Source organism: Xyrauchen texanus, chromosome 7 (assembly GCF_025860055.1).
Source record: "Xyrauchen texanus isolate HMW12.3.18 chromosome 7, RBS_HiC_50CHRs, whole genome shotgun sequence".
In the NCBI taxonomy this organism is placed as follows: domain Eukaryota; kingdom Metazoa; phylum Chordata; class Actinopteri; order Cypriniformes; family Catostomidae; genus Xyrauchen; species Xyrauchen texanus.
This window is the reverse complement of record NC_068282.1, coordinates 43,442,959-43,464,074: the sequence shown is the minus strand read 5'-3', so window position 1 is coordinate 43,464,074 and position 21,116 is coordinate 43,442,959. Positions and strand designations below refer to the sequence as shown.

The window sequence follows — 21,116 nt, the reverse complement described above, 5'->3', positions numbered from 1 at the left end:
GCAAGGGGATTTCAATTTCTAAGCATGCTTTTCAGGGAACAAATGTTGAAACTAAGTATTATTTTATGCATTTCTGTGCAAGATAAAAATGGGTTGAGTTTTGTTCATGTATACTGTTCTGTTTTACCCATTTTTAAAAGTGAACTGAATTAATTAGAAGTAACTTAATTCAATTAAGTAAAGTTGTTAGTTATTTTTTTATGTTGAGTTTGTTTTTTGAGTGATAAGGCTCCAGTGGAACAGACCAAAACGTAACTCATTTTTTACTTTACATCTTGCCATTTCAGTCTCTTGTCACGATCATATTTTAAATCTTGATTACACTTCCTAGTGCCTGATGCATGCACAGAGCGCTAGATGCCGCTAGGAAGTGAAATCAAGCTTGAAATCATGATTGCCAAGGAGACTGCAGATGTCGAGGTTTATAGTTTAATTTCATTACATTTTGGGTTGTTCCCACCCAAAATCAACTGGATTGCTTCAAAAGACATTGATTAAACCACAAGAGTCTTATAGAATACTTTTATGCTACCTTTATGTGCTTTTTGGAGCATTTGTGTTACACAACCTGTTGAGGAGAGCTGTTATGCAACAGGATGATAAAACAGTCCATTTAGTTATAAATGTAGTCATTTATCAAGGAATTTCACAACTCATAATCTAATGAAACCACTTAGATGAGTCTGAAATTTCCAGACAATGTGTCCTATTGTACACAAATGAGCTCTACCAAGCATTCATTCATGCACATCTTATCACGTGGCTTGTTGAGGCGTTGGCGCAGAGACCTAGCAACTCACCACATGCCCCACCGAAATTGAACCAAGTTATAGAGACTATTAGGAGATTACCCCATGTGAATCCACCCTCCCTAGCAACCAGGACAATTTGGTTGCTTAAGAGACCTGTCTAGAGTCACTTTGCATGCCCTGAATTCTCCGGGTGTGGTAGTCAGCGTCTTTAGTCGCTGAGCTAGCAGGGCCCTAATTTGAGGTTCTTTAAGATTTTTTTGCACTGAAACATCATTACACATTAAAGCACATTTCCTTCAATTTGACTCTATGTTTTCTTGTAATTCCCATTATTCTCATTGGTGATTCTCATTAGTTCACAATACAAAAAATATTAATGGTCCTGAAACAGGCCTTATGAAATTTAAGCAAAATAAAATTTCTTATTTCATTCCCTTGATTTTGGGGTAACAAAACACATGTTCTTTACAGGTGAGATTCTCCCAATTTCTCATACAGTACATGTAAAACATTACTACTTTACATATACAATATCCTAAAGATCTGCTGACTCTTAAAGACCTTTAATCCTTCTCCTCTGCTTTCTACAATGCTGGACTATTCACCTTGAGGTATAGGCCAATACATTCTCCCCTCTACAGGGAAAGTCAGTGTTACATTGGCAGATCTAGTATATACTGAGCTGTAATAAAAAAACAATTTTGGATTTTGTAAGACCTTTCACCTGCGAGACACATTGTATTGCTGATAATTATCTACAAATCACTTCAGGCATCTATAATCTCAGAGACTCAGAGAAATGTACTATAGTGTCACTGTCAAAAAATGTAAAAAGTGGTAAAAAATACGCTGACTACCACCCCTGGAGTTCGCTAGTTTGAATCCAGGGTGTGCTGAGTGACTCCAGCCAGGTCTCCTAAGCAACCAAATTGGCCCTGTTGCTAGGGATGTTAGAGTCACATGGGGTAACCCCCTCGTGGTTGCTATAATGTGGTTAGTTCTCGGTGGTGCACGTGGTGATTTGAGCGAGGATGCTGTGAAGCCTCCACACGCGCTATGTCCATGGCAATGCGTTCAACAAGCCACATGATAAGATGAGCGTGTTGACAGTCTCAGACGCGGAGGCAGCTGGGATTCGTCCTCTGCCACCGGGATTGAGACGACCACGAAGACTTAAAAGTACATTGGGAATTGGGCCTGCCAAATTGGGAGAAAAAGGGGATGTTGACACTGATGTTGAGCTGTGTTTCATGACTTAATGCTACTAATATTCGTATGCAGGATTCAGCTTATAAACACTGCCATTTGAGGCATAAAATGCTGATATTTTGTTTGTTATCTAATGCATACATTTTTAAGTACAGCTTAAAGGAGCAATATGTAACATTTACATCAAGCGTTTATAATGGGTACTGCAGTCCAAATTCTAAATATTGGAGAGAGATGTCTCCACCACCCCCTCCTCCCCAGACTCGAAGCTCAAACAAGTTGCCAGGTTGAGGACACGCAACAGGAATGAGCAAACTGACAATGGCAAGCGACGAGCCTCACACTGTAAGTTGTTCAGCTAATGCATACAACGTAATATAATTGTAACCAGGGGTGTCAAAATACTATTGGGAAATGGGCAGTCCCACACAGGCCAAAACACAAACTGAAATACCAGCCCGGAACCGAAGTAAAGTCATTCAAAGTAGAATATACTGGCTGCAGTTTTCAGAGAAGCCAGAATTTCAATTTAGCATGTTTCCTAAATCTCTGATAACATATATGATAATTTTATGCTTTAGTACAGTAAATATATTACATATTGCACCTTTTAAGTCCCCAAAGACTTTCTGTGACATTATCGTTTAATGCAAGTTGAAGAGCTAGCACATCTGTTAAATGTCAGAGTGTTTTTATATATTTGTATTATAGTCAAAGACTTAATGTCTTTAAAAAACACAAAACAAGGAAAACAGACCCACGCCTGGAGTTTTTATCATTTTTTATTTAAATAGTTTATTATTTTTGGCTTTGATCTCATTTCTTCTTGCTTTTCTTGTCTTTGCTCTTCTTCTTTCCTTGAGGTTGTGCATTTGCTTTGTTGTAGAGGTAGAGGCCCACCAAGCCCAGTAGAGTTGGAACCAGTGCCAAACACACCAGGGGAAGAACATCATTAACCAACTTCTGCCAGGGGGTTTGCTGGGACAGAGAGATCACTTCCACCTCAAACTCTAGTGAACTGTCTCCTATGGGGAAAGAGAGATAAAATATAAATAATCACATGGAATGTGATTGTTACACCAAGCTTTTAATAACTACAATCATTTACCGACAAAAAACTGTAATCTTTTCAATGTTGCTACTTATGATGATGATTAATTAGTGTATGGATTTCTTTGGCATATGCAGATTATTAGTACTGTAACACAATGTGCTCTTTAAATGTTTTCACCTAACTGCACATATAGTGCTTTTGATTCACTTTTAAGTGTGTTGCCATGGTACCTGGAATGGTTGGAGGGTATCCTCTCTTTCCATATGCTAGATGAGCCGGAATCATGGCCTTGATTTTTTGTCTGGGCAAAAGCATAAGTAGAAAAGACAGAAGAGACTGAAAAAAAGGCCTTTCAATTGAGTGATTTAGACACCTCCCCAAAAGATATTTGCTGTAAGTGGTCTTGAACATTCAGTATTTTCCAAAATATGTGCTTTCATCTCTGCCTACATACATTGCCACAATTGTGCATTCTGAAAGGGAAGACATTCACTTCAACTTACCCTTCACATACTCCAACCAGGGCTTGCTCTAGGCCTGCAAAATAAATAATAATAAAAAATGTTTTAAATATGTATTTTGTTTAATTGTTTGAATAGTTAATTATTACAGTTTATAACATTGTTATAACGAGATAAACATCTAAAATGAAAACATGGCCCAAAAAACAGATGACCCAAACTCTGGTGCATGGTATATCAATCTTTTTAAACACTTAATAAAACATACCAAAGTGTCATAAAGGTAATTCCAGGTAGCTTGTGTGTCATATACCAAGTCATCTGTAGGCATACAATTGCTTTGTATGATGACTAGACCATAAATGAATGTGTTATTCGCTCTCAAATAAAATCGAATCATTAATAAAGTCCATAAACAGTGCTGAAATCCAGAGATCCAACAAATGAGGGTCCAACAAGGAATTTATTCACAAGACACATAAGAACAAATAAGATTTGATGTTATCAACGTAGCTGCCATATTGGATTTCAGCACTGTTTATTGAATTTTGTATGATTTCACAAGTGTATAACACCTTAAATTATGGTCTGTTGCCTTCAGAAACTTGGAATTCAATGCACAAGTTGCATGGACTACTTCCTTTTGTGTTCTGCTGAAGAAAGTCAAACACGTTTGGAGCGACATTGAGGTGAGAAAATAATAACAGAATGATCATTTTTGGGTGAACTATTCCTAGTAATATAGGATAGGGTTCATATTGGGGCCAGTTGGGTCAGTGGTAAATAAACCTGAAGCTGCACTGGTTCCATTTTAGTGACTGAGCCCCATACCTGTGATGACAGACCTCTTCCCCAGCTCTACGACCAGAGGCTCACGAGACAGAGAGGTGTCAATCACCTTCCCGTCCATTAATCGACCCTGTTGAGCACCCAAAAGAGAGAAATAAATTCTGTGGAAATTTCAAATCCAAACGCATTACAGGTTAGATGCAGTAACACCCAAATAGGAACATTCTCTCATCATTTACTGACCCTCTTGCCATCTCTGAAGTGTACGACTCACTATTTTTTCAGCTGAACACAAACAAAGATTTTTAGAAGTATATCTCGGCTCTTTTGGTCTATACAATGCAAGTGAATGGATATCAAAATGTTTAAGCTTTAAAAAGCATACAAAGGGAGCATAAAAGTAATCCATACGACTCCAGTGGTTAAATCTATACCTTCACAAGCAATATGATAGGTTTTGGTAAGAAACAGATACATATTTAAGTCCTTTTTTTTACTATAAATTCTCCACCCTGCCCAGTAGGTGGCAATATGCACAAACAATGTGAAATGGCAAAAATAAAAGAAGAAGAAAGTGAATATGAAAGTGGATATTTATGGTAAAAAAGGACTTAACTATTGATCTGTTTCTCACCCACAACTATTATATCACTTCTGAAGACATGGATTAAACCACAGAAGTCCTATGGATTCTTTTATTCTGCCTCTATATGCTTTTTGGACCTTCAAAGTTCTGGCCACCATTCACTTTCATTGTATGGACCTACAGAGCGGAGATATTTTTCTAAAAATCTTTGTGTTCAGCAGAAGAAAAAAAGAAAAAGCACTTCTGGGATGGCATGAGGGAGAGTAAATGATGAGAGAATTTTCATTTTTGGGTGAACAATTACTATAACCTAAAAATGTGCTTTATGTGGTAAAATCTAAATGAACTGGCTTAAGTGAAGTATTACTTAACATGTCTGAATAAACCTAAATCCTTCAGATTACACCAACAAACTATTTTTAAGGGTTAGATCAGGTAGAAATTGCTTGATACAGTAACAATGGCAGGTCACCTCTTTTACAGTGTAACGACATTATTAATTACATGATGTACTTCATTTTGGATCACTAACAAAATTAAAATGTTCAGTTTTTAATGGAGAACTTTGTGCAAGTGACTAAATACACTCAAAAGAGGTAACCTGCAATTGTTACCTCAAGGATTACTTTCGTTTGGTGAAACCTAATTTGTCAGGTAATTAAATAAAAAAAAATTTATAAATAAAATTTAAAAAAAACACAACAACAAAAAACTGTTTAAACTAATTAAGATGTCACAATTTATAGCACATTAGTGCTTTATTGGTTACCTGACAAAACATTTTCTGTAAAAAAAATATATATATATTTCTTGTCATCTAAATGAACTGGTTTTGTTCGAGTCAAAGATATTAACATAACTGAATCCATAAGGTAACATCAACAAAATTAATTGTAAGTGTCAGATCAGGTAGATATAGCTGTTACCACTTTTTAGTGAATATTTAAAAAAAACTTTGCTACACACAAACTAGCATGCGCGCCCACGCGTTTCCTCGTGTATTCTTTCTGCAGCTGCTCGTGTCCGCGACTGACTCAACTGCTGACGTGTTGCTCCGCCTCCTCCAGTGACAGTACAACATTTGGTTTCGCTTAAAACTAAACCACCATTTAAATGAACTGCCTTACCAAACAAAGAATTGACTCAGTGATGCACTTTCGTGTTATTTGTACTTTAAAAGCAGATGTTAAATCTCCCGGAAAGCCGTGTCTTCTTTTACACACATCGAGGAGCATACACTCTATTTTCTATCATGTCTGACGTGTCCAGATGTCAGATTGAGTCTGCCACATCGCTGAGAGTCGATTTAATGTGCAAAAATGGCTGAAGAGTCACATATTCACACAATGTAATAACATAATTTGTGCGAGGAAAAAAATATTTAAAGGCGCGTTTTATGTATTACCGTGTAGTGGATTTGAAGGGTGTCTCCCATCGTTGATGTAATCGTGCATGTGTCCGGCATCACCTATAAAATGGTCAAACGGCATATTAATCAGAGATAATACAGAACAATCATCGTACATCAAAGGAGATGAAATGCGCATATTGTATCAAATACGACGCGACACTGTAAATATGCCCAATGTGATTTGTGTTATTATAAATGTGTGAAAAATGCATGCAGTATGCAGCTACGTGGACTGTAGTAGTAGTAGTAGTAGTAGTCACTCTAGCCAAAAGTAGTAAAACTTGACAACTTACCAATGTCTCCACAACCAACTGTTCGATCACACTTTCTTGGCTTTCTTCGTTCTCGGCTGCCACAATTGCAAATGCTACGAGACAAATCAAACCGATGCTCGTCCGAATCCCCATTGTGTCTCACGTTATAGCACTAATAATAACCACAGAAAGGACAAACTACTCTAACAGACTCACTTCCGTCAAGAGAGTCTCCACACTGCTGCATGCAGCGTTAAGGGAAGCAATGAATACTCGAAAGCTAAATGTAAGCCCCTCAAGCCGAGACGCCAGTTAAAACTGATTATAGCTTTAGTTAATATAGCAAAGAAGAGATAACGGACGGGTTACACGACCCTCGAACACTGGACCAACACCTGGGTCACTGGAATCCCCGCCTCACATTCCGCCAGCATCCCAGAAGTCTCTCCCAATGGCCTGTAGCTGCTGTTGGAGATCTTCACCACTAGTTAGCGCACGACATTCGGAGCTTGAGAGATCGGATTCGATTAAGAAAAACACTTGCAACATACAGTAATTGATTTACCTCTTTTAACTCATTTACAGATATTTAAAACATCGTTCATGACCTAGGAATAGACCTTAAGTAATGAGGAATGTAATTACATGTTAATAGTAAACCAATATCGCCTGTTCTAAACTTGTTATAAATCTCATGTAAGCAGTGTGAAGGAAATTGACTTATATTTATGGTTTTAAGGACTGAGTAAATTCTTATTTAATTTTTAATTACAGTACCAAAAGTTTGGACACACCTACATATTCTTTATTAATGCCATTTTCCAACATTAGTAATTAAATCTATGAAATAACACAAATGGAAGTATTATGTGGTAACCTAAACTGTTAAACAAATCAAAACTATCATATATTTGATTTTCAAAGTCAGGGCATTTTCTTTATCTAACTTTATGAAGGATCCACCTGCTGCACTAAAAACAAGGAATTTCATGTTTATAGTCTACATACAGTATTCCTATTATATATATATATATATATATATATATATATATATATATATATATATATATATATATATATATATATATATATATATAAATTATTATTATTTTTTATTTATTTATTTATTTATTTTTTTGGTAAGGCCAAGCATTTCCTTGACGTGTCATTTATGACTACCTGGAATGACAGGACGCAGTCTCGAGATGCGAAAGCCAATCATCGCGAGACGAGTATTAAGAAGACTTATGCTGTCGGCGTGAACTCTCGTGAGATCTCCTCTCTGTGTCAGCTCGCAAGGTAAAACAAATATGTATAATTGTTTGATTTTTACAGATCGAAATGGGTCTGAATGGTAAAAAAAAAATATGCTTCTTTTACACTTAGTAGAATTGGACAGAGCGTCTTATATCGCTGCTGGAAAGGGAGAGGCGACAGGCTGTCCGTGGGGCGAACGGGCACGTAGCGTCTCTTTAAATGAATGGAGGAAGATGATATTACAACTTACGCCTCTTTATACATTATGACTGCATTACACTCGGGTTGTGATTGAGAACGATTTGCTTTTGCATTTATATAGGTGATTATGCATAATTGTACAATTTTCACCCATCTGCTCTTCGTGGAGAAGCTGCGATCTTTGTATCCTACGCCGACATTGTGAAAGGGTCGTAGGCCTTTTTGAGATCCAAATTGTTCTGACTGACCGGAAATAACTGTATTTATGTCCATATTAATGTTTTTGAAAAGGACCATCGTATCAAATCAAATAGACATCCGTCCAGGGCTGTATTTCGACGTGAGGCGAGATTTGGGGTTTGGGGAAAAATCATGGGCTTTTTGAATCGTTTAGAGACAAGAAAGCGTTTACAAAACGATGAAGTTTGTTATAAAATAAGTGTGAAAAATTATTCCTGGTGGGCAGCGTGGTTCAGCGGAGTGTGTTTTTTGGAGGTGGGTAGGGGCTTCAGCACCATGGACAGCGCAGTCTGAGCAAGACCCCCTGCAGCTTCCGTAGATCATCATCAGATTATTAATAATCCAGACGAGAGTCTCTAATGACAATCTTCGTGAACAGAGTGTAGATGAAGCAAAGTTTATGACTGGTTGTGAACCTCAAATTGTTATTGCCTTTTGTCTTGGTTTTATGTAGGCTAGTCCGGGGCATGTTGTCACAGTTTTTACTTCAGTGAATATTTCTCAGGGTATGTATATTTTTGAAACTCAATTTCCTTGTAATCATACACCCCAAAGTCGAGGCTACAAAAAGGCATTGAGTGTTTCCACCGTTATTGCACAGGGAGAAAGATACAGTTAATTTAACACACATTGATGCTTTGAGACAACATGTCCCACTCTATGGGTCACAGTGGAAACTTGGCTTTATATAGCCTGTTATAAGCTTTTCAGCTAGATTCAATCATGAAAAATAATTTTAAAACACAGAAAAATTCATGGAACAGCAAGAATGTAAGAATGTTTTTTTTTTTCTCCCCTTTTGTCCCTAATTTGGAATGCCCAATACCCAACGTGCTCTAAGTCCTCGTGGTGGCGTAGTGACTCGCCTCAATCCAGGTGGTGGAGGACGAATCTCAGTTGCCTCCGTGTCTGAGACGTCAATCCGCGCATCTTATCACGCGGCTTGTTGAGCGCGTTACTGCAGAGACCTAGTGCGTGTGGAGGCCCACGCTATTTTCCACGGCATCCACACACAACTCACCACGCACCCTGGGCCGGAGTGGTAATCTGGCATACCGGGCATTTCGACGCACTTTTGGGCCGATCAGGGTCGGACTGGCCATCGGGAGAACCGTCAACAACTTTTGACACCCCACTGAGAGCGAACCACATTATAGCAACCACGAGGAGGTTAGCCCATGTGACTCTACCGTCCCTAGCAACCAGGCCAATTTGGTTGCGTAGAAGACATGGCTGGAGTCACTCAGCACACCCTGGATTCGAACTCGCGACTCCAGGGGTGGTAGTCAGTATATTGAGCTGCACAGGCCCTCTCACATTCGACAGAAATTTTGATTACCACAAAAAATTATTTTGACTCGTCGTAGGTCACAGTGAGACACTTACAATGGAAGTGAATGGGGCCAATGTTTGGAGTGTTTAAAGTCAGAAATGTGAAGCTTATAATTTCATAAAAGCACATACATGAATTCTTCTGTTAAAACTCATGTGTTATTTGAGATGTAAAGTTGTTTAAATACATTTGTACAGTCATTTTAGGGTTTTACAGTTTGTTGATATTACATTGCCATGGCAACGAAGTTGTAAATTGGCTATAAGTTTACACAGAAAGGTTAAGTAATCAATTTTATCACACTAAAATGTTATCACGCATATTGTTTATGTGTTGTGGTTATAATTTTGAAAAAGTGAGTATTTTAACGTTTAGGGATTGGCCCTGTTTACTTCCATTGTAAGTGCCTTACTATTACCCAGATTAGCCTTTTAAAAGAAAACGAGCGGCAAGTCAAAATAAATTATGCCACACATGCATAATGCATTCATCAGCATAACTTTATTGAACCCGGAATATTCCTTGAAGATGAATCGCTTATGTTGTATTCTTCTGCATTTTTTAAGTCACTTTGGATAAAAGAGTCTGCTAAATGAATATGTAAATGCAATCAATTGTATACAATTTACAAATTTAAAACACAAATACCTCGTCTTAAATTTTGTGTTTAATTTTATAGTTTACACATGCCTTAATATATGCTATCGCTGTTTTATTGTGTTCACTCACTTACTCAACAGCAATTACAATAATATGATGAAACTGGTGAAAAGATTCTCAAAAATGATAATAATTCAAGGAAAGTGTTTGAAACCAAGATACAAAACCACTGCTAAAAAACAAGCATTTGATTAATTAGATTCTGAGTCAAAACCTACGTTAAATACATCAATAAACTCTTGTGGCCAATTTCCTTTGTGACAACTAGCCCCTATACAACAGCTCATGTCAGGTATATACTGTATTTAATTGCTATGTACCACAGACAGAACAATATGTTTAATATCAGTTATGAGCTTTATACTTTGACATTAATGAATTAGAATGGCATGATGAAATGATAATGTGTGTGCTGTGAAGGAGGGGTATAGAGAGATTAATGAACAGATTGCAGTACAGCCTGAAGAAATGGCAGACCCATAGTTCTTCAGCTTTATATATATATGTGTGTGTGTGTGTGTGTGTGTGTGTGTGTGTTTTGTATGTTCATTACTATTCATTCGTAACACATACAGTACACACTCATATTCTCATTACTATTCATTCGTAAGTGTGGTTCTAGAACATGTACATTTCTGTATGTTTGGATAGACACTGAAATGTACAATATTAACTTATTAAAAGTATATACAATTTAAACCTTTTATACTGGATCAACATTAGGAATGTACTTATGTTTACAAATCATTTGAGGGTCATAGAATATTTAATTTATATTCCGGGTTCAATACAAGTTAAGCTCAATCAACATCATTTGTGGCATAATGTAGATTACCACAGAAAACTATTTCGACTCGTCCCTCCTTTTCTTTGAAAAAAAGCAAAAATGGAGGTTACAGTGAGGCACTTATAATGGTGACAATTTTTCGAGGGTTTAAACACAGAAATGTGAAGCTTATCATTTTATAAAAGCACTTACATTCCCTCTTATGTTAAAACTCATGTGTTATTTGAGCTGTAAATTTGTTTAAATCATCATTGTTGTATTTTTTTAATTTTAGTGTTTACTGCTTTATGTCATCATGACAACAAAGTTGTAAAATTGTCTGTAACTGTACACAGAAAAGGTTAGTAAGTGATTTATCAAACTAAGATCATGTTAACACGCATATTGTTTATGTCATGTGGCTATACTTTTAAAACGGTGAGTATTTTAATGTTTACTGATTGGCCGCATTCACTTCCATTGTAAGTGCTCACTGTAGCTGCCATTTTTTATTTTTTAAAGAATTTTTTTTTTTTGCTAATCAACATTATGCCACACATGCTGTCAAATGAGCTTCACTTGTATTGAACCCAGAATATTCCTTTAATTATGCAGTAACCTTTATGTAACACAGCTGACACATGTACAATGTAACGGTTTAATGCTTTTCTGTGTGATTTCTGCAGACTTGTTGGAACCACTGTTTTACACCGCAACATCAACAGTGTTTAACTTATATTTATACTTGTTTAACTTTAATGATGATTCAATTTAGCCATACAAAGAGAGCAAATAACTTTACTTCTATTTCAAATCCCATCTGGATTTTATTTTTACATACATTTGCTGTTTAAAAAGGTCTTTCTCAAACAAAGTTTCTCCATCATTAAATGATAAATGAGAGTTACGCTGTGGGATTGTGTCTGAGCATTGAACTCAAGTCAACTGCGGCGAACGGTACCCACACAAAGGTTTTAACAATTTCACTCTTGAGTAATCACCATATTATATTCACCATATTATACAAATCTGAATATACAGTACGTAAAGGGATTTACTTTGATTTTTATACCTTTTTTACTATCCAAACGTACAAACATGCACATGTGCGCTTTACGCACCTATAAATACGAACTGCATCACCCTGTTCTGGCATCTTACTAAGGATAAGAAATGTATATACAGTACATGTTGTACACATTGTGATTTCGAGTGAGAGTTATATTTTCATATTGTTTTTTCCTTATACAGGATTCCAGACTCTTTCTCAGTTATATAGCCTAACGCTTTTTTCGCAAGACATTCAGTCTATTACCTCAGTGGATTATTCCACACAACAGACTCACAGCTTTCTGGATTGTGATTGGCTAGACGAAGCAAAACACTGAATCATGGGGAATATTTTTGGCAACCTGCTGAAGAGTCTGATAGGAAAGAAAGAGATGAGGATTCTGATGGTCGGATTAGATGCTGCTGGTAAAACCACCATCCTGTATAAACTGAAACTGGGAGAGATCGTAACCACTATCCCAACCATTGGTAAAGTGCTTCTCGTCAACTGTTATTATTGTTGTTGTTGTTGTTGTTGATGTTGTTATGATTGTAATCTAAACAAGAATTTGTACATCTCCAAGCACACTGCAAGGTCTAAAACAAAATTAAACCATCTGTTTCCATAGTGAGAGAGCTGCTCTAAAATGATTCAGATTTTGTTTGAGATACAGGAGATATACTACCAACACATACTACATTACATTATAAATAAATACAGGACATATAAGGGAGAATGGAGATGGGCAATTCATATTTTTCAAAGTGATATATCTTCGTAGTATATATATATTGAGATCTAATTTATTCTTTGAGTGTCCAGTACTTTTCTTGAGCTGTCTAAAGGTTTGATTGAAGTTTGGACATTGGGAGCAACTGTAGCAACATTTACGATATTATATGAACATTATTGAATCTTTAAAATATTTAATGAACACTATTTAAAGTATCTAGTTGAAGACAGTTAAATTCTCATCAGATGATCAATATATTTAACTATTTTCAAATAATTATTATCTACATTTTAAATTTATGCATTTGGCAGACGCTTTTATCCAAAGCAACTTACAGTGCAATTATTACAGGGACAATCCCCTGAAGCAACCTGGAGTTAAGTGCCTTGCTCAAGGACACAATGGTGGTGGCCGTGGGGTTCAAACCAACGACCTACTGATTAACAGCCCTGTGCTTTAGCCACTACGCCACCACCAAAAACATAATTTGTTATTAATTTGAGGTGAACTCTTATTTATGGTACAGAGGGTTAATAAAACCTTACAGTTTGCCCCTGTTATGGTTGCGATCGTAACACTCTGACTTTATCTTTTTAACTTTTGTATTAAATTAAATATTACGATCTAGTCTTTCTTAAAGGGATAGTTCACCCAAAAATGAAAATTCCCTCATCATTTACTCACCCTCATGCCATCCCAGATGTGTAGGAGTTTCTTCTGCTGAACACAAAGATTTTTAGAAGAATATGAATCGTGAATGGTGGCCAGAAACTTGAAGCTCTATAAATGCAGTATAAAAGTAATCCATATGATTCCACTGGTTAAATCCATATCGTCAGAAGCGAGAAAATATGTTTTTTTTTTTACTAGAAATCTTCACTTTCACATTTCTTTTAATTTGGCAATTTGCATTCTTCATGCATATCGCCACCTACTGGGCAGGGAGGAGAATTTATAGTATAAAAGAACTTAAATATTGATATGTTTCACACCCATACCTATCATATCGCTAGTTGACGATATGGAATTAACCACTGGAGTCTTATGTGCTTTTTGGCTCTTCAAAGGCCTGAACACCATTCACTTGCATTGTATGGACCTACAGAGATGAGATATTCTTCTAAAAATCTTTGTTTGTGTTCAGTAGAAAAAAGAAAGTCATACACATCTGGGATTGCATGCAGTTGACATTTTTGGGTGAACTATCCCTTTAATGTAGATATATTCAAGGTACTATTACTGTTGGCACGTGTGTGTGTGTTTGTGTGTGTGTGTGTGGGGGGTCATTATACTAAAAGTTATGAAGAAAAGTAAATAATGTTACAATCCCTACATATATCTGAAAGCATTCATTTTTGCAGTTGATATTGTTTATTGTAGTTTGTATGTAATTGAATAGAAAAAAAAACAGCAAGAGTACCTGACCACCAAAACTTTTTTCTCAAACAAACACTTTCATGCTCTCAATTGCATGGGCAAAAGTAAACCCTGTTCACAAATCATTCATTGACTGCATTCTAAGACTACTTTGACATGCTAACACTCACTTGTAAAATAGTATCATCTGAAATAGCAAAATTATGTTGTGTTTTTTATGTTTGTTTCAGGGTTTAATGTTGAGACTGTTGAATATAAGAACATCAGCTTCACTGTATGGGATGTGGGCGGTCAGGATAAGATCAGACCACTCTGGAGACATTACTTTCAAAATACACAGGGTGAGATACACATACACTCGAGTTGAATTAAGCTGTGTGTAATTCAGTGGTCCTGTGTAGCTTGCATCAATTGCAGCTGCAAACACACACTGCTGCTGTCGCTGTGCAGAACAAAGCGTAGAGCCATCTTTCAAACGTGTATATGTACAAAATAACTCAAATTATGACACAATATTCATTTAAAAACATTTTCAGTTTATAGAAAAATAGTGTATAGCAGAAAACAACCCCTTTATTTTTACATGTTGTGTGTGATAAAGATTGTTAAGTCTTTTTTCTATATCTCTGCTCCCATTTTTAGGGCTTATCTTTGTGGTTGACAGTAATGATCGGGAGAGAGTTAACGAGGCAAGGGAGGAGTTAATGAGGATGCTTGCAGAGGACGAATTGCGTGATGCCGTTCTTCTGGTTTTCGCTAACAAACAGGTGCTCCACCTTTTCTTGAGCTGAAGTTTTTAAATTGTGCCAGCATCCAAGTATCGACAACCACTTGAAGAATCCTTTTGCGCATTTGTGTTAGCTGACGTGTCCAGCCTGATCTGATGAAAAATAGGTGACTGTAGCTACATTTTTGCTAAATGATATTACATGGTTCCATACACATATCACAACAGTTCCAAGGTGAAATGCCCACTGTGTGGTGCTGAAATTTAATTACATTTCTCCTAAAAAGGGCTTTAAGGCTCTATCAAGTTTTAAATCAGCAATACTTAAAACAACGTGGATGAAAAGGGCAATTGATAGAGCAACTACGTCATTCTGTGGTGCTTCTTTGACACTTCCAACTCGTGTGACGACTTAACCTTATGTATTGACTGTAATACATTAGGCACTGTATCATGAACTAACAGTGAACAATTTATATATATTTTTTTTTTTTTTTTTTTTTACAGAATTTATTTATCTTTGTTGATGTTAGTTAATAAAAATACAATTGTTCATTGTTATTTCTTGTTGTTCAACCAAACATTTGGCTGAACATATATATTTTAGAAGAATATCTCACCTCTGTATGTCCATACAATGACCTTTAAAGCTCCAAAAATTACATAAAGGTAGCATAAAAGTAATCCATACGACTTCAGTGGTTAAATACATATCTTCAAAAGTGATATGATAAGTGTAGGTGAGAAACAGATCAATATTTAACTCCTTTTTTACTATAAATCTCCACTTTCACATTCTGAAAGTGAAAGTGGAGATTTATAGTAAACAATTATTGAAATATTGATCTGTTTCTCACCCAAAGTGATTGCATCCCTTCTGAAGAAATATATTAAACCACTGGAGCCTTATGGATTACTTTAACTGAGACTTTTTGGAGCTCTAAAGTTCTGGTCACCATTCACTTGCATTGTATGGCCCTACAGAGCTGAAATATTCTCATAAAAAGTTTAATTTGTGTTCTGCAGAAGAAAGAAAGTCAAACACATCTGGGATGGCATATATTTTACTATAGGTTAAAATTAACATTAACCAATATTAATAAATGTTGTAAAATTATTGTTCAGTGTTAGTTCTTGTTAACTAATGTTAACAAATGGAACCTTATTCTAAAGTGTTACCAAATTTACTAATTCTGTCAATAATTCTGCTGCCTGAAATTAATTCGGAAATGAGTAGGGAATGGTCCAGATTAAAGGCAAATATTCAGTTTCGCAAAACATTGAATGTAATAAACTTATCCTATTCTGCTTTGATAATAGGATCTGCCAAACGCCATGAATGCTGCTGAGATCACAGATAAACTCGGACTCCACTCGCTCCGCCATCGCAACTGGTATATTCAGGCGACCTGTGCGACCAGCGGCGATGGTTTGTATGAAGGGCTTGACTGGCTCGCCAATCAGCTCAAGAATAAGAAATGAAGGGTGGGATTTCCATTATGTGGGCGTATCTCACATTGGGAAAGGGGTGGGACTAATTTGGCCTTTGGAATCGGTTTCTTTATTTTTTCTTTGTTTATGTTTTGTATTATTTTGGCAAATATGTGGTTTATAGAGCCTTCTATACTCTGTATATATCCACACACAGTTACAAACACACATGCACACCAACGTGTGTCTGATTTCTTTTGTTGACTTTTCCATTTTCACTGTATAATGAACCGTCTGATAGTACAGTGTCAAAAACTAGCATCAATGTTTGGTCAATATCTCTCTCTCCCTTCCTTCCTCACTCACTCTCTTTCTGTATTTACAATCGGCAATCAGTGTTTTCCTTGACTGCCATGCAAAGATTGCTATGCGACTGACCATGCTCATGTATAATGTAATATGCTGATACGTTTCCTCGTATTGTCAAAATAACCTCTCTACACTCTATTTTCAGTAAATGCAACAATAATGTAGTTTGCCTCCTCACGAATACAATAATCTGTGGTCTGTGATCAGGTTAGGTACCCTGCTGTGCATGGCTCTTTCGCTCAGTGTTGTGATTAAGTATTAGAGGATAGAACTGCATGTGTGTCACAAAAGAGCTACTCGGTGTTGCATGCTGCTTTGCGGCTGAGCTGTAATAAAATGGATAAAGTGACTGGACACTGTAGAATGAATGTAGAGTCTTGAGCTTGTCTTTAATCTGTTTCTGCTGATATCCCTTGGGGTTATTGTGTGAAGAATGTACATGTTTCCATTGATAATTTGTTTAAATATTGGGTGGGGGGGGTTGTACTTGCTTATTTTGATAATTGGAATCTACACCACTGGTTATTTCGCTGTAAATAATGCTTATGTTTCCAACCAAGTGCCCAATTGTTTAGATATAGAATTGACTTGGCTAATTGTTGCATGGGTAAAACGGTATTGTTGAGTTAAACTAACATTGTGTGCATGGCTTGCATGCTGTTCTGTTAGTCCAATAGAGAGAGATAGATAGATAGATAGATAGATAGATAGATAGATAGATAGATAGATAGATAGATAGATAGATAGATAGATAGATAGATAGATAGATAGATAGATAGATAGATAGATAGATAGATAGATAGATAGATAGATAGATAGATAGATAGATAGATAGATAGATAGATAGATAGATAGATAGATAGATAGATAGATAGATAGATGCTACCACTAATTTGCCACTGATATTAGATTATTATGAGACAAATTGTTGTTTTTTGCTTTTGCACTGTGAGAATAAAACAGAAAGTATACAGTAGAAAAGCAGCACGCACACTTGTACACGAAACTCGGGCATATCAGTGGCCTACGGCAAACTGCATTATTATTCATCTCTTTCTGTTTTCTTTGTATTGCATGATGCTTTGCAGTGTTTTATGGTCGTAACGTGATGTTTTGTGGGTTCAGACTAACATAACACACACATACCTAACCCTAACCCCATTGAATGTAAATCTTATTTTTATCTGGTGTGCTGACATATTTTGGCTTTATTTATGCTATTTTTGATTAGTAGATTTCAGAGAATGTACACTCACTGAGCACTTTAATTGGACTACACTATGATCCTAATAAAGTTCCCGACGTGGTCTTCTGCTGTTGTAGCCCATCCGCCCCAAGATTCGACATGTTGTGCATGAGATGCTATTCTGCTTATTACAATTATACAGAGCGGTTATCTGAGTTACCATAGCCTTTCTGTCAGCTCAATCCAGTCTGGACATTCTCCATTGACCTCTCTCATCAACAAGGTGTTTCCGTAACTGCCGCTCACTGGATGTTTTTTGTTTTCGGCACCATTCTGAGTAAACTCTAGAGACTGCTCTGTGTGAAAATCCCAGGAGATCAGCATTTACAGAAATACTCAAACCAGCCTGTCTGGCATCAACAATCATGCCACGCTCCAAAACACTGAGATCTCATTTTTTCCATATTATGAAGCGCCTGACCCGTATCTGCATGATTTTATCCATTGCACTGCTGCTACATGATTGGCAGATTAGATAATCGCATTAATTAGTAGGTGTACAGGTGTTCCTAATAAAGTGTTCAGTGAGTTTATATGAATATTATATTTTTGTCATGCTGCTTTTTCCATTAATGTTGGATACTCTTATTCCATTCACATACCAACATTTCAGGTTGCATGAAACATCACTAACACAGCCTGTATGTGTTACTATAATACATACAGTATATCATGGATAATTGGAAAATCAAATGCTAACATATTTTACCATAGTAGCTCGTGTAAATACAACAAACGCATTTATCCTGCATTGTGTAATTGTTAAAAATGATTTTTCACACAAATCTAATACTAACACTGTATGTGTTTTGTTTCTTGTTTGTTCTGTGGGTATAGCATCGGTCTTGCATTGCTTTGCATATTATTTCAAGCTAAAACTACCTACCACAATCTAAAGTGTGTATATATGACAATTCAGACCAGTTTGAAGGTTCAGTTATGTAGAGTGTGGGTGATGCACGAATGAGAGAGTTACCAAGACAATTGTGCTATTGAGCAAAATGCTTAACATCTAATTGTTCAGTTTTTCTATGGTACATAAGCATAGTTAGCTTAAAACACCCTACAGTTCATCAACCAATAGTGGTTCAGCATCTAATGTAAATATCACATGGCTATTTATACACAAACCTCTGAGTCTACAGTGTGAATTGCCCAGTCTGTTAAGTTTTGTGGCCTTATCTTCTTACAAAAGTATGTTTTCACAAGGTTATTTATTAACTAAGTTATTGGGTCACTAAGTTACTTATTAGTTTTGTGTTGATATGGGAACAATAGGGGGTTAAAATCTCAAATACATTGTTTTGCTTGAATTTAAGGCTGGGGGGTATTTATTCTTTGCATTAGATTGTGTGCATATTGAATAGCTATAGGACTGATCTTTTAGAACGTTTAAAAGTCAATATTATATTTTATTAATGTATTTATTTTGGTGAGTGTTCTGGTGAATGTGTTTTTACCTCTGTGTGCTTATGGTTTTTCTTGATTATTTAACATGTTGGGTAAATAATTTTGATGGCTTACAGTGTCTGTGAACATAATCAATGCAGGGGAAAACAACTTCTCATTGAATTATTAAATGAAAAAATAGAACTCTTAGAAATCATGGAAGAAATGTGTAACCGTCTGTTATAGTAGATGAAGAAAGATTATTGTGATTATTATGATGTAGACACCAATCTTTCTCTCTCTACAATCCTTTGACTGTAACACTACACTCAAATAAATACTTGGAAATTACCATCCTGTTGTGTCTATTATTTTCTTTAGCATCTATATTCTTCTTTTCAATATTTTTTACATAAGTTTTTCGGTGTTCAGCTGAGCAATATTGGTGGTGATACAAACATACACTCACCTAAAGGATTATTAGGAACACCTGTTCAATTTCTCATTAATGCAATTATCTAATCAACCAATCACATGGCAGTTGCTTCAATGCATTTAGGGGTGTGGTCCTGGTCAAGACAATCTCCTGAACTCCAAACTGAATGTCAGAATGGGAAAGAAAGGTGATTTAAGCAATTTTGAGCGTGGCATGGTTGTTGGTGCCAGACAGGCCGGTCTGAGTATTTCACAATCTGCTCAGTTACTGGGATTTTCACGCACAACCATTTCTAGGGTTTACAAAGAATGGTGTGAAAAGGAAAAACATCCAGTATGCGGCAGTCCTGTGGGCTGAAAATGCCTTGTTGATGCTAGAGGTCAGAGGAGAATGGGCCGACTGATTCAAGCTGATAGAACAGCAACTTTGCCTGAAATAACCACTCGCTTACAACCGAGGTATGCAGCAAAGCATTTGTGAAGCCACAACACGCACAACCTTGAGGCGGATGGGCTACAACAGCAGAAGACCCCACCGGGTACCACTCATCTCCACTACAAATAGGAAAAAGAGGCTACAATTTGCAAGAGCTCACCAAAATTGGACAGTTGAAGACTGGAAAAATGTTGCCTGGTCTGATGAGTCTCGATTTCTGTTGAGACATTGAGATGGTAGAGTCAGAATTTGGCGTAAACAGAATGAGAACATGGATCCATCATGCCTTGTTACCACTGTGCAGGCTGGTGGTGGTGGTGTAATGGTGTGGGGAGGTTTTCTTGGCACACTTTAGGCCCCTTAGGGCCAATTGGGCATCGTTTAAATGCCACGGCCTACCTGAGCATTGTTTCTGACCATGTCCATCCCTTTATGGCCACCATGTACCCATCCTCTGATGGCTACTTCCAGCAGGATAATGCACCATGTCACAAAGCTCGAATCATTTCAAATTGGTTTCTTGAACATGACAATGAGTTCACTGTACTAAAATGGCCCCCACAGTCACCAGATCTCAACCCAATAGAGCATCTTTGGGATGTGGTGGAACGGGAGCTTCGTGCCCTGGATGTGCATCCCACAAATCTCCATCAACTGCAAGATGCTATCCTATCAATATGGGCCAACATTTCTAAAGAATTGTTGAAAACCTTGTTGAATCAATGCCACGTAGAATTAAGGCAGTTCTGAAGGTGAAAGGGGGTCAAACACAGGTATATATATGAGTGAGTGTATATATATATGCATTTCCTTCCACGCTGCAGTTTCTGTTGTTTGCCATAAGATGGAAGCACTTCAGACAAGTTGCACTTTAGAAACGAAAAAAAGGAGTGTCCAATAACAAACAAGTGCTTTGATAGCTCTTTTTCTGGCCATTTTCTCAGAAATA

At 36.7% G+C, this 21,116-nt stretch overlaps 2 protein-coding genes across 4 annotated transcripts; one reads left to right on the top strand and one right to left on the bottom strand.

Annotated features, from left to right (window-relative positions):
* Positions 1-2,731: 2,731 nt before the first annotated feature.
* fkbp11 (FKBP prolyl isomerase 11) lies at positions 2,732-6,975 on the bottom strand. Its single transcript, XM_052129774.1, has 6 exons — positions 6,556-6,975; positions 6,257-6,319; positions 4,308-4,395; positions 3,519-3,552; positions 3,246-3,316; positions 2,732-2,986 (listed from the first exon to the last, which is right to left on the bottom strand). The coding sequence occupies exons 1-6, from the start codon at positions 6,667-6,669 to the stop codon at positions 2,778-2,780; spliced, it is 579 nt and encodes a 192-aa protein (XP_051985734.1). The 5' UTR covers positions 6,670-6,975; the 3' UTR covers positions 2,732-2,777.
* Positions 6,976-7,710: 735 nt separating this feature from the next.
* Positions 7,711-19,723, top strand: arf3b (ADP-ribosylation factor 3b). 3 transcript variants are annotated; one of them, XM_052129776.1, is made up of 6 exons: positions 7,785-7,815; positions 8,669-8,720; positions 12,225-12,512; positions 14,365-14,475; positions 14,777-14,901; positions 16,182-19,723. In XM_052129776.1, exons 3-6 carry the CDS (start codon positions 12,365-12,367, stop codon positions 16,341-16,343), a joined length of 546 nt encoding a protein of 181 aa, XP_051985736.1. In that variant the 5' UTR covers positions 7,785-7,815; positions 8,669-8,720; positions 12,225-12,364; the 3' UTR covers positions 16,344-19,723. The 3 variants fall into 3 exon arrangements, with proteins under 3 accessions (XP_051985735.1, XP_051985736.1, XP_051985737.1); XM_052129775.1 differs by lacking the exon at positions 8,669-8,720 and having other exon boundaries at positions 7,711-7,815; XM_052129777.1 differs by lacking the exons at positions 7,785-7,815; positions 8,669-8,720 and adding an exon at positions 9,203-9,384.
* The last annotated feature ends 1,393 nt before the right edge of the window (positions 19,724-21,116 follow it).

What these genes read in the sequence shown, in the direction of transcription:
- fkbp11 (XM_052129774.1), bottom strand. Translation starts at nt 6,669, where the DNA reads ATGGGGATTCGGACGAGCATCGGTTTGATTTGTCTCGTAGCATTTGCA. An exon ending in GAAGAGGTCTGTCATCACAG is followed by an intron (nt 3,553 to 4,307) that starts GTATGGGGCTCA and finishes TTTATTTTGCAG; the next exon opens with GCCTAGAGCAAGCCCTGGTT. An exon ending in ATACCCTCCAACCATTCCAG is followed by an intron (nt 2,987 to 3,245) that starts GTACCATGGCAA and finishes CTTTCCCCATAG; the next exon opens with GAGACAGTTCACTAGAGTTT.
- arf3b (XM_052129775.1), top strand. Translation starts at nt 12,365, where the DNA reads ATGGGGAATATTTTTGGCAACCTGCTGAAGAGTCTGATAGGAAAGAAA. An exon ending in AACCACTATCCCAACCATTG is followed by an intron (nt 12,513 to 14,364) that starts GTAAAGTGCTTC and finishes TGTTTGTTTCAG; the next exon opens with GGTTTAATGTTGAGACTGTT. An exon ending in TTACTTTCAAAATACACAGG is followed by an intron (nt 14,476 to 14,776) that starts GTGAGATACACA and finishes TCCCATTTTTAG; the next exon opens with GGCTTATCTTTGTGGTTGAC.